Source organism: Balaenoptera musculus, chromosome 12 (assembly GCF_009873245.2).
Source record: "Balaenoptera musculus isolate JJ_BM4_2016_0621 chromosome 12, mBalMus1.pri.v3, whole genome shotgun sequence".
Lineage (NCBI taxonomy): Eukaryota > Metazoa > Chordata > Mammalia > Artiodactyla > Balaenopteridae > Balaenoptera > Balaenoptera musculus.
In genome coordinates this window covers 73,908,975-73,921,958 of record NC_045796.1, presented here as the reverse complement: position 1 = coordinate 73,921,958, position 12,984 = coordinate 73,908,975, and the positions used below count along the sequence as shown (strand labels likewise).

The window sequence follows — 12,984 nt, the reverse complement described above, 5'->3', positions numbered from 1 at the left end:
ACTAAAGTGAGTTTCCACTTGAAGAAATAAATCCCCAACACGGGCAACATTAGCAGCCCGGTTCCTTGCCATTGTAATAACTGATAAGGTAGGTGTTCTGAAGATGAAAAAGCAGAGCATCTCTTTCTAATCCCGACAGACAGCCTTCCCTGTTCACTGATCCTTTATCTTGGAGTGAAGACCTGCGTGGGGAAGTCAATTCCTGGCGTGTCCTTGATAAGAATGCATCTTTCCAGGGGTAACGGCAGGGACAAGATCTCTTCAGCAGACATTGTTTGTGAACCCGCGCCCAGTTTCTCTGTACCTCTGAAACCGGGAAAAGCGTGTGTGTGCCGCTGACAGTCATGCTCAGCAAATGCAGTGAAAGTGGAAGAAGCGCAGTCACTAATAGAGAGGGACAGTCAGCAATTCACGTCCTGACGGTGAGAGCGCCTGTGATGAGAGGTGCAGGGAGCGAGCACGGACGGCACGCAGGACGGGCCAGGCTTTCGTACCTGTGTGTGTATGTGTGCTCGAGGTGAGCGCCTTGAAGGAGCTGGTTTTCCTCCGTCTCCCGGAGAAGAAGTACAGATTGGGCCTCCTCTCAAATCCCCCACGCCCGACCTAGATTACTCTTTTACCTTTAATCTCTTTAAGACTTGCGTGGAGGCTACCTTGTAATAAAATGATTCTAGATTTATATCGCCCATGGATGACGGTTCTATCTCCCCCAGTAGGCTGTAAAATCCTCCAAGTCCGAGTCATCTCTTTTGCTCCTCACTCACCCGTCATATAAAAACTTCCAACAGTGTAGAAGGGAGTGAAATACAAAATAATTGTCTTCCAGTCTCGCTCCCCAAAGACAACCACTATTAAGTTTCTCGCATCTCCCATAAAAGTTTGTGGGCGAACTTTTGCGTTCAATGTTCAATCCAAAGAGCAAAACTTAGAAGAAATATGGATTGATACACAGAATTTTAAATCAGTTCCAGTTCAGGGCAGTAGACAAATAATTACAATAATTACATAATAGGGGGGTGTTGTGGACATTCCAAGGCAGATATGACCACTCACACCCCGTCCACCTCCTGGGGCTTCCGCGAGCACTGAATTTGGGTAGCGGAAGCTGTTACCCAGCATAAGCCTGGCGAGTCCAGCTCTGTCTCTAACATGCTGGCTACTCCCTGGCCAACTGACTCCATCTCTCTGGGTCTCAGTTTCCTCTCCTACAAAATGAGAAGGTGTTCTCTCTGGTCCTTGAATCTAGGACCTTCAAGCTGATAATCGAGTAATGATAAATTCAAACAGGTATGCCACAGCCAAAGTCCGAAATGTGTGTATCAGGAAGAAAATCACAGAGACAATCAATGTAACAGAGTACCAGGAGAATACGGATGCAAATTATTATGGAGCAGTTATTATTATTATTCTTTTTACCAAATTCCTGAGCTATATTTCATAGGAAAATCCACGTCTTGTTTTACCACAGAGATGCACCAAGCAATATCCGCCAATTCTGAAGTTATCTCAGGACACATCAGCAACCCTTCAGAAGCAGAAACAAGCCACCCACGTTCAGTCATTTCTCAGCAACGCACGTGGCCTGCTCAACAGGCTCAGAGGGCTTGGGAATATTTTTCCAATGCCGAGAGTCACAGATAAGTTCAATAACATTCAGTAGCTATATGGTCACAAGTGAAGTGACCAGCCAACATCTGAATTCTCATATGCCACCTTGGTGACAACTAGCTGCCTACCAGGGACGGCGTCTTCCTGCTGGTCAGTCCATGTGTGTTGTTCTGTTCTGTACTGCTCTGACCAGGAGCACAGATAAATACCCAGAGAAGGGAGGGAGTGGGGAGAGAGGGAAAAGGTGCCGAGAGTGGGGGGGGGGGGGATGCAGCCACTGTTAAACCTCCATTCGGCAATCTGACTGCAAGCTAAAAGCAGCAAAGATCCTAATGATGGCCGAAGATCCTTGTTCTAGGGCAAAGCTGGGAAAAAGGAAGTGGCATTCACAGGTGTCTTTGCCAAACGTTCTTGCCTCCTCTCTCGGAGGCAGGAAAGACAGAGATGATGAGAACAAACCCCGGGTTAGAGAGACATGGGTTCGGCCACTACTAGACAATTATCTAATCAGTTCTGAGGCTCCATTTAGAAAGAGACAGAACAAGGCAATACATGCGTTGTGCTCGTTATTACTATCCTGTGAAAACGTGGGTTTCCGTGGGCTAGCGCCTGGTAAAGACAGGATCCTTAAAAAATGATAACGAGTCAAACTGAGAAATCACAGTGTGGTAAAGGAGCCACGCCTTACCTGGAAAGAATTCATGCAGCGGAGGGAGGGAGGCAACGTGGCATTACTCCTTGACAAGATCAACAGCAGCTCCAAGCAGGTTGCAGAGGGCAGGGTGAGGCAGTGGACACTGATGTCACTTTCCCACGAGCTGGCGAGCCTGAAACACACCAATGGGTGCAACTTCATCACTGCATCCGGTCAGACGTATTTCAAAAACCTGATGTAAGGAGAAAACTTTTGGTTGTGGGAGAGAAAGAGCGATGTACAAGAAATAGAAATAAAATGGTTATACTAAAAATTCACAGAGAACATGTACAAGACATTTTTATAGTGTTTTTGAGAGAAAACAGAGGGATTAGGCAATTTTTCTTCAGGTCAACAGCTCATACTCAAAGTTTAAGAGTTGTATGAAATGCAGTCTCATTTGTGAGGGACCTTTTGGGGTGGGGGGTTAATAGCTAACACATCAAATGCTTCTTTTGTTCTATGCCCTGTTCCACATGTAGTAATCTTGTTCAACCCCCAGATAGCTATGAAATGGAACTACTGTTATCCCATTCTCCACATGTAGAAATTCTTTCTGACCTGGATATGCCCCATGAAATATCTGGTTCTGTTTTTTTTTTCCAGACTTTTAAAAAGTGATAGCATCCTTTTATCAATAATTCTTATAAAAGCCCCTGTTCATAATACAAACGAGAGTGAAGCTGCTCTCTTGCAAGGGAAGGGTTGGCGGAAGACCCCGTCATCTTCCAGAGAGGCCCGCGAAGCAGCTCTGCTACTTCCCGTGGGACCTACTCGAGAATCCTCTCACCAGGGACATGAGGGAACGGAGGGCTAGAAGAGTAAAGAGACCTGTCTGAGATGAGGCAGATGTTTAGAAAACGCTGTGGCTGGCTCTGAATCTTGGTTTCCTGACTTCCCATCTAGTGCTTAAAGGGAAAATCAGGAAAGCATTATGAGGATACAATGTACTAAGAAGAGCACGAGTCTTATTCTATCAACTCTTCTATTTACTTGAGTATTTCCTGCCTGCGCCCCTACCAAAGTGTCTCTTATCGCTGTCCTAATTTTGAAAGAGTAATAGACGTGTATTTTAAATATATATTTTCGCTTAAAAATACATGTTTGCCTTTCCTTAAACCTCCCTCTGTAAAGGTACCTTTAACCAAATCAGTGGTGACTTCTGGAAGTTGAGAGGGCATCAGTGGCTGAGGGCATAAGGGATTTAACACTCTCTATGACGAGCCACAGCAGATGCTTTAGCTGTGCGGTCCGCCAGGTTACTTAGGCTGATGCATCTCTGATGTGTGGTAGGGAGTTAACTCTGCAGCACTTGCCTACTGGCTGGACTGCAAAAGGACACTGTCCACTTTCCTAAAAAATGGTCTATTTCAGCAAGTGCACAGTTGAGTGCCTTTTCTATGTTTTAAAAATTACTCTTTTCTATTGATTGGCGAAGTTATTCTTTCTGCTTTTACCAAGTATATGACATTCCCAACATTTCACTGGCATGGAAGTAAACATCTTGCTGTCTTTGGTAAAAGTCAAGTGTCATATTAGTGCGGTGGCTTCAAGCTCATCCCCCCCTCCCCCTTCCTTAGGACCCACAAACCACACGCTTACTTTCCATTCCCTGAACTGCAATATACTACACATGCTGTGTCTTGCTCCTACAGTCTTCTGGGCCTAGAAGGCTGTTATCCTTACTGGTGAACTTCTGTTCATCCTGCAAGAACCACTTAGGTAACACTTCTTGGAAACATCCGCCTGTTTCCCTTACGAGAATTAACTACTTGCGTAATACCGTACTTGCAGCTATTACAATCCTTAACCACCGCCCTCCTTGCATTCTTATCTGGGCTGTGTCTACATCTCTGACTCATCGTAGATCAGATGTGAGCAACCACGGCCTGTGGATTCCTCTAACTCCACAGCTAGTGTGGAAATAAAGATAAGGTTAGTGTTGTTGTTCCTCAGATACACCCAGGTATTGACTTTTTTAGTGGCTAAAAGCAATAGTGATTTTTCACTTTTATTGTATGTTCAATCAACAACTTAAGTTTTCAGAATTGATACCGCCTGTCCTATCACCCACAATAGGGCTGACTAAAGCTATTTTCATTCTGAAATTTTTTTCAGTGTCTTGAAAAGGTATTTGCTTTTTCTGAATTGGATCTCTTGCCTCGACAAGAGGAGGCCTGGAGCATGAATGTCCCTTGGGGACTCATCTGTGAAACCCCCAAACCTAACCCTGGCTCATCATGCCGCAGACCGTCAGCAAGGGTGTCCCCCAAGACGCAGGGAACACCGCAACCTGGACCGGGGCTGCTGCAGCTCATAGTTAAGGGTCCTGCCAATCAGAGATCAACTTCAGCCACTTTCACTTTTCATCATTTTCTTCTCCTCTTTTGGCAGTAATCATATTTGCAAGAGAAAGAGGAAATGGTGAATTATACAAATAAATCGTTTCAGAACAGAGTTATCTTGGCTTATGGCTATAACATGCTCTCCACATTGAATGCTTAAATTTGACAAGTCTTAGGCCTTAGGTTGCTTCTGACTATCATCTCACCTGTGCCTACCCATCCAGACGGCGGGCCAGGCACTCTATTGACGGTTGTTGTGTCTAATCCTACAGCAGCCCTGAAAGGCAGGCATGTTCATCCCATTTTAAAGTTGAGGAAACCAGAGGTCAGAGAGTTTAAGTGATGGTCCAGCATCACACAGCTAGTGGGTGATGGGACCAGGATTCACTCAAGCGAGCCCGAATTCAAAGCCTTGCTCTCTCCCCATCGTACCACACTGATCTCTGAAGACATCGTAAGTAGCATTACCCTCTCCAAACAAACCACAAGCAGGACCTTAGTAAAGGAATCTGCCAACGCCTGTTTCTTCTGCATTTTAACTCTTTAGCTTGTAAAAGATAGAGTTAAGAGTATCTTCATTTTTCTGTAGGAAATTATTTTACCCTTTATAAGCTGCTACTTTATTACATATATATTCTAAAACTTGAATAAGAAAGGTGGTAAGATGAACATGGGAAAATACACCTATGTCACGGTAAGCGAAAATAGTTCTACAGTGAGAAAAAAAATTAGGAGGCAACACAAATATAAACGGTTATTTCCATGAGAAGAATATAATAACCTGTTTTTTACATTTTCTTCTTTAGTCTTTCTTATTTTCCAAGTGTTATTTTTTATAATCAGAAACAAGTTAATGTTATGATGTGTTGATGTGATCTGTGGTGCAGACAAAGGAAAGTTTAAATGCTGTTTAAAGGTATCAACATGCTGCTAAGTGGCTATGGTGTGACCTATCAAAAAGGACACTCAAATAGAAAATAAAATACATTAGCACTGCCTTGTCACTCACCAGCAAGTGATCTTGGATACGCCAAGTTTCCTCATAAGATCTTGGAGTTTATACATAACCTAACCAATGTGTCAAACCACCAAAACCGTTAGTCATGTTTCTCTGTAATTATGTGTATGGCATGTAAATCCAAAACTGGCATTTTTAATCCAATCTTAAAGTATTCTGTGATTTAACAATTTTTATCTCTATTGAAGCTCAGAAAGGTGAAGAACATTGTCTTGATCACATAGTCAGTAAGTGATGGAGAAGAAACTCAAGCATGTTCCTCTCCATCTAAATCTCATTCTTTTTTTGCTATATCATAAACAGAGCAAAAGCATAGTAGATATTTTTTAATAAATTTTATCCAAAAATAGAGAAGCCCAAGGGCAAATAATGGGATAAATTTTATTTATTTTTTATTTTTTTGCTTTACATAAATTTTATTATTAGAGTTTGCAAGCAGATATATCTGATATTTATCAAGTTTTGCAATGAGAGAAGGAAATTTTACTTACTCTGATCTAAATCCTATCTCCTGAGTCCTCTTTGGGATAAATTTTAGATATCTCAGAACATGTCATTTTTTAATACTTTGAACAGCCTTATTTTTGACATCAGACAATCCAGCTGGACCTAATATGGCTCTCAAATCCTAATATTCATCCTATCCTTTTTTTTTCTTCAGTATACATTTCATTTGCCCAGGACTTATTTTTTTAGTGTTAAGATTTATAAATTTTCTTTACAATTTTAATTGCATAAAACATTAATCACATGAAACATCCATATCTGTGGAGAAAGAGAAAAAGTAATACATGAAAAATGAAAATAGCTGTTTTGGAAAGTTAGAGCTACGGGTAAGTTTTCCCCAAAACTTCACTTAATGTTTTTAATTTTTTTTTTTTTTTAATTTAGGAAGAAAGAAATGAGAACAGGAAGGGAAGAGGGAGAAAATTCAGTTTATCTTAATCTAAGTACCAAACTCATTATGTATTATTTAGGGCATGTGTTGTTTAAGCCAGAGGTGATACTTGAGACTATCCACCCATGGCTCAAATATCAATACAAGTTTCTGTTAATGATATAAACATTTTAAGAAACAGGATTCTAATAATCCAGAATCTGGATTATTTCTGGTATTTCCTACAAAGACATCATAGACCTAAATCACATTAGACCTATAAAATCAACACGATACTTCAAACAGAATAATGAACTAAGTATCAATTGAAACCTATTTCTGTGATTTTTAAAGCACTGAAGAGGAAAAGCCTTCCTAGGAGACCAGAGCTGTCAGCCAGGTAACCTCAGTCTAAGAGACCAAATGCGAGTAGAGGACACACCATCTTTATTTCTAAACTTCTGCCTTGACAAAATTCCTTAGAGAAGCAGCTATGGCCTATCTATTTTAAAAGAGGCAATGAGACGGAGAAAAAAAGTCATTTTCCATCACTTCTAACAAAAATAGTGAAACTGAGAATCAATCAAACACCAATCAATATTAAGAAAAGAACTTGAGAAAATAGAAAGGTGATACAGTCTTCTAGGAAACATAGAGGTCATCTAATGTAACAAAGGCAAAAATGACAAATAGAGATCATATAACACCTCTACCAAAAATTACAATTATATCAAAAGAGTCCAACACACTGTAATACGGTATAAAAGAGCTCAACTTGAAAATATTTAACTTAAATCTCATGTTTCTCATATTTTAGTAGTTGATTTGGACACTTCAGTCCTAGAAAGACCCAAAAAAGCAAATAGCCTTCATTAATGATGTTGAAATATAATATTGTTTATACCTGTAGATTCTTAAAATTCAATTTCAAAGCTTTAACAATGATAATCTCATTAATTTAAGCTGTCAAAATACCAAATCAGGCAAATGACCAAAACTTAGTGCTAGAATCATTAAAAACATACAACCATTTAATACATAATTTGGACAAAGAGTCAAAAATTTTTAAATTCTTATATTGTCAAGAACACAAAATTCTGCAACAACTAAATATACTGGCATATCTGTTATGATAAGCCGTATTAACTCCATCATATTTAAATATTTAAAAAGTACTAATTCATAAAAATAGAACTTGAAAAATACATATACCAACTACTGCTTATAAATTTCAAAATAAGGTTCATTAAGTGATGAACAGTATTTCTTTGAAATTACAGTGTTTTCTTTGAAAATCACAGGAAAAAATGAGCTTTTCAAATCACAAATGTCAAAACCGTTCTTCAACTCTCTTTGAATTAAAGGGCTCTTGAGAGAAGAGATTTTGGTACACAATTCCTGAAAGCTATGGCTTTCAAACTTTGCTCCTAAGACCTATAAGCTTATCAAAAGACAGATATAAACTTCTTTCTCTCTCCCACGTATCAGAAAGCACAGGGAAAATGGTTCTGCTTAAATAAGATACCAACAAGGCAATCTCAAAATTAAGTGTATTAATTCATGCCAAAAAATAATAAGAGATTTTGCTTTTTGTAAATGACTGTAATATTGCAAGATGCCGGTTGTTGAGAACATCGGACTGGCATTATCCTTATTACTAAAGAAGAGAACTGACCCTAAGAACATGCGTGCCAGAAACTTCATAATTAGAAGTAATATCATTAGAGATGTCATAATTTAAAGAAGTCCATCTAAAGAGGCCAGCTAATTTCAGATTTTTTAAAACTTTTTGGTGTAGAAAATGTCAAGTATACAAAAGGATATTTGGAAGAAAATAAATTTAAAAACTTCTACCATATTCAAAATTAAAGTCAAGATGTGTTAATGGCGTAAGTGTAAAAAACAAATCTATAAAAAAGAATCTTTCCAGAAAAATCTAAGAAACTACAACAAACTCATAAGCCATAAGGGCTTTATTTTTTTTTAATGGTATTGTTAATAAACAAAAAATCTTTAAAATCACAGGCAGAGGGCAGAAACCATTGTGATAGAAAGAACTACTACATATTTATAAAAGGAGGACAAAGGATACAAATTCATTTTTTAAAAGGCTTTCAAGTAGTGATTTCCAAACCATTTGAACGTCACAGGTTTCCATGATAAGATGATTAAAACTATGAAGTCTCTCCCTACAACGGTGTTTATTTATACAAAGAAAATTTTGCACAGAATTTTGATTGTTTCTCAGACCACCCAATCCCCCAAGCCCATTCATGCCCTCCTTTCATATGTACATGGAATCATACAATATATGAACTTTTTTTTCCTGGCTTCTTTCACTTAGCATAATATTTTTAAGATTCATGGACCTCAGCGTAAGAACCACTGTTTTTTAGGTCAAAATCTGATTTCTAATTTACCATATTTGATAACATATTTTAAAAGTTCCAACTAATTATACATCATAGTATTTGTGTTAGCATATTTTAGTAAGTATAACCAGTTAGAAAAAATTTTTGAAGCATTTTAAAGAGAAAGTCTCCTGGCTCACATTTTTATCTCAATACATTACCAGAGGAATTTAGTTGAAAAGGAGACTGAGAAATGCATTTCCAATCCTTTAATCCCTTTCCTGAGTAACTGAAGTCAATGTATGAGGTTGGGATGTAATAAATTAGGTCCACTCTGATGACATTCTCATAAATAAACCTCACACTGGGCCTCCCTAGCTTCCCTGTCCCATCAGGTGCCACCGCAGCCAACATGTCCATTGATCAACACTACCTGCTCTGTCCCACAGTTTAAGTCCTTTGCCAGTGTGGATGGAAAAGTGCTTATGATGCATGAATTACAAAGCAATGGATTAAGACTTCTTCTTTTATTATTTCCTAGACCTGGTATATTTCCTAGACCTGGTATAACAAACAGGTTATCTTCATTTCTCAATTCAAATCGGTTGGCAGTGACCGTGTTGAGATGTCCAGTGAAAACACAATTGGTCTCAGCAGAGAAGAGACAGATGATCTATCGGAGCTGTATCAGCCCGTGGCTTCAGAATGGGTGTTTCCTGGTGGTTTGCACCATCCCCCCCTCCCCTCCTCTGCCTTTACTGAATACCGTCATCTTCAGCATCCCTGGCTACTCTTTACAACTCCTCCTAAGTCCACTCTCAGATGGCCTTCTTTTGAAAATCCAGACACTCTTCCTTCACGAGAGGGCAGCTGGCAATGGTGTAACTCATTTAGATGAATCAGGCCTGGCCAATCTTGGTATCCCAGCTATTAGTAACTCGACTGCATGACCCTACATCACAAGTGGCGCTCTCTGATTCATCAGAAGACGCATCCTGATGACTAAAAATTCTGTCCCTCTATGAGGAGAGATGAGAATCCAAATGCCAAGATCACTAACTTAACATATGTCAAAGTAACTCTGGTAACATGAAAGCCCAGATGGCCACACCCATTTCAGGTAAGGTCAGAGAATCAATTTCCAAGTTATCTTGCATAGAGAAAATTCATTTCTACCAACTTAAATTCAATTCCCCTGTAACAATTTGATCCTTCTGTACCTTAATAAAATGAATATAAACCATAAGATCTACAAGGTCAGGCCATAGAGTCTCCTAAATTTTATACCTCTCATTTACCCATTAGTGGATCCTAAAGAGATGTGATTATGGAGACTGGCAAGTATACTCCAAAGTTCTATTCAAAGGTTTTATGGATTAAGAAGTACCCCCTAGGTGAGCATCTTGAGTCAAAGAGGGAAATGTTTGACTAAATTTTTCCAAGGCAGAAAGAGATCTTGTTAAATGAAAGCTTTTGGAACCTGAGAGCAATTTCACTGAAACCCCCAAAGGCCACAATTTTTTTTTTTAATTATTAAATATATAGTTTCCCTTTCCTTGCCACCATACCCTTGAAATGAGCTATCTCTGATAACTGGCTTTCACTATTCTACATTCTGTTCATTTTGGAGAGGCTAGTCCCAATATTTGGGACCAAAGTATGAAAAAAACACTGAAAATGTGGGTAATCATTCCCTGTATAAGTGTGTGTGTAAGTGGGGGTGGGAATGGGGTATTAAATGTGGGATACTCAAGAAATCAGTATTCTAGAAAGGTTTTCAAGTTATTCTCAGGAACTGATGAAAGGCAGTTAAGCACCTGAATTTACTGACATTAGGGGAGCTACAAAAGCTAACTTGTCTTTTTTTTTTTTTTTTTTAACAGCAATACAACACACTGTGAATAGAAAAATGTTGCCATCCTCCAAACAAATTTATACTATAATAAGAAATTATTTGTGAATGTTAAAATGAGGAAAGCTTGCATGTTTTAGCCTAAGAAATAGGAAGATAGCAACACAATGCTTCTTGATGGTCCAACCAGAAAAGCTTTTGTTTAATTCTTTACTTTAAAATAACAAAAATATTTCATTTATAACCAAAGTTTTTTTGTTAAATTATTATTACTTTTTATTTACTTTTTATTTTATATTGGGGTATAGCTGATTTACAATGTTGTATTAGTTTCAGGTGTACAGCAAAGTGGCTCAGTTATGCATATACATATATCCATTCTTTTTAAGATTCTTTTCCCATTTAGGTTATTACAGAATACTGAGTAGAGTTCCCTGTGCTATACAGTTGTTGACTGTCTATTTTATATATAGTAGTGTGTATATGTTAAACCCGAACTCTTATTTATCCCTCCCCCCAACCTTTCCCCTTTGGTAACCATAAGTTTGTTTTCTATGTGTTTTCTGTGAGTCTATTTCTGTTTTGTAAATAAGTTCATTTGTATCACCTTTTTACATTCCACATATAAGTGATATCATATGATATTTGTCTTTTCTCTGTCTGACTTACTTCACTTAGTATGATAATCTCTAAGTCCATCCATGTTGCTGCAAATGGCATTATTTCATTCTTTTTAATGGCTGAGTAGTATTCTATTGTATATATGCACCACATCTTCTTTATTCACTCCTCTGTCAATGGACACTTAGGTTGCTTCCATGTCCTGACTATTGTAAATAGTGCTGCAATGAACATTGGGGTGCATGTGTCTTTTTGAATTATGGTTTTCTCCAGATATATGCCCAGGAGTGGGATTGCTGGATCATATGGTAACTCTATTTTTAGTTTTTTAAGGAACCTCCATACTATTCTCCATAGTGGCTGTACCAATTTACATTCCCACCAACGGTGCAGGACAGTTCCCTTTTCTCCATGCCCTCTCCGGCATTTATTGTTTGTAGACTTTTTGATGATGGCCATTCTGACCTGTGTGAGGTGATACCTCACTGTAGTTTTGATTTGCATTTCTCTAATAATTAGTGATGTTGAGCATCTTTTCATATGCCTCTTGGCCACCTATATGTCTTCTCTGGACAAATGTCTATTTAGATCTTCTGCCCATTGTTTGATTGAGTTGTTTGTTTGATATTGAGCTGCATGAGCTGCTTGTGTATTTTGGAGATTAATCCCTTGTCGGTCACTTTGTTGGCAAATATTTTCTCCTATTCTGTGGGTTGTCTTTTCGTTTTGTTTATGGTTTCCTTTGCTGTGCAAAAGCCTTTAAGTTTAATTAGGTCCCATTTGTTTATTCTGGGTTTTTTGGTTAACTTATTGATACAAACTTTCAAAACCTGTAAACTTGCTTTAGTTAGTGAAAGAAACATATATTTTCAGTGAAAATATACTTTTGATACCTAAGTTCATCTCTTATTAACATCCCAAGCATCATCTTCAATTCTGCTTTCTAATTACTTACAACATTGAGTTTTAGAAACTAGCAAAAATAAGTCACTACTTCAAAATATGAAACGCCCCAAAATGAAGACCTAAATGATGACTGCAGATCTATGTTGAATGGAAAGACAGTCACACGATTTTGACAAGTTAAAAAAAAAGCAAAAGAAGAATAAAGAACAATATATATAGCTAAAATTAATTCATATAAAACTAAATCTTCTAACCATATCTTTTTGTGTAATGTACATGAAGAGGTATATACAAGGAAGAGTGCCAAAATATTAATAGCAGTTTCCTACAGGGACTGAAATTATAAGAATTCTGCTTGCTCTCTTATACTATATTTTCCTGTATTGTTTCAAATGTTTACAATGAATATGACTATTTTGGTGATCATATAAAAAGTCAAGCTATTTTCATTTTCAAAATATATGAAATGAAACCTATCTCTGAATGTTTAAAATATATATTAACATTACATAAAGTAAAATTAGTTTTTATGCAAGAAATCAACCAAATCATCTTACAAGTACTTTCAATCTTTAACTTAAAAATTTACTGAAACTAACCTAATCAGCCGTCTTTTCCATGAAAGAAAGTACTTGAGATGGTAAATTTGGAACCCAAGATTTTCATCACCGTTAGCGTCACTCAAACTGCTCTAGATATTAAAAATCTGTTG

The 12,984-nt window shown here is 37.9% G+C and overlaps 1 protein-coding gene across 2 annotated transcripts in view; it reads right to left on the bottom strand.

Moving 5' to 3' along the window:
* Positions 1-12,984, bottom strand: part of UBE3D (ubiquitin protein ligase E3D) — a 145,653-nt gene that overhangs the window by 53,948 nt on the left and 78,721 nt on the right. For both annotated transcript variants that reach the window (XM_036871954.1, XM_036871955.1), the window contains exon 9: positions 2,297-2,435. In XM_036871954.1, coding sequence (XP_036727849.1) covers positions 2,297-2,435 — 139 coding nt within the window. The remainder of the gene's footprint in view (positions 1-2,296; positions 2,436-12,984) is intronic.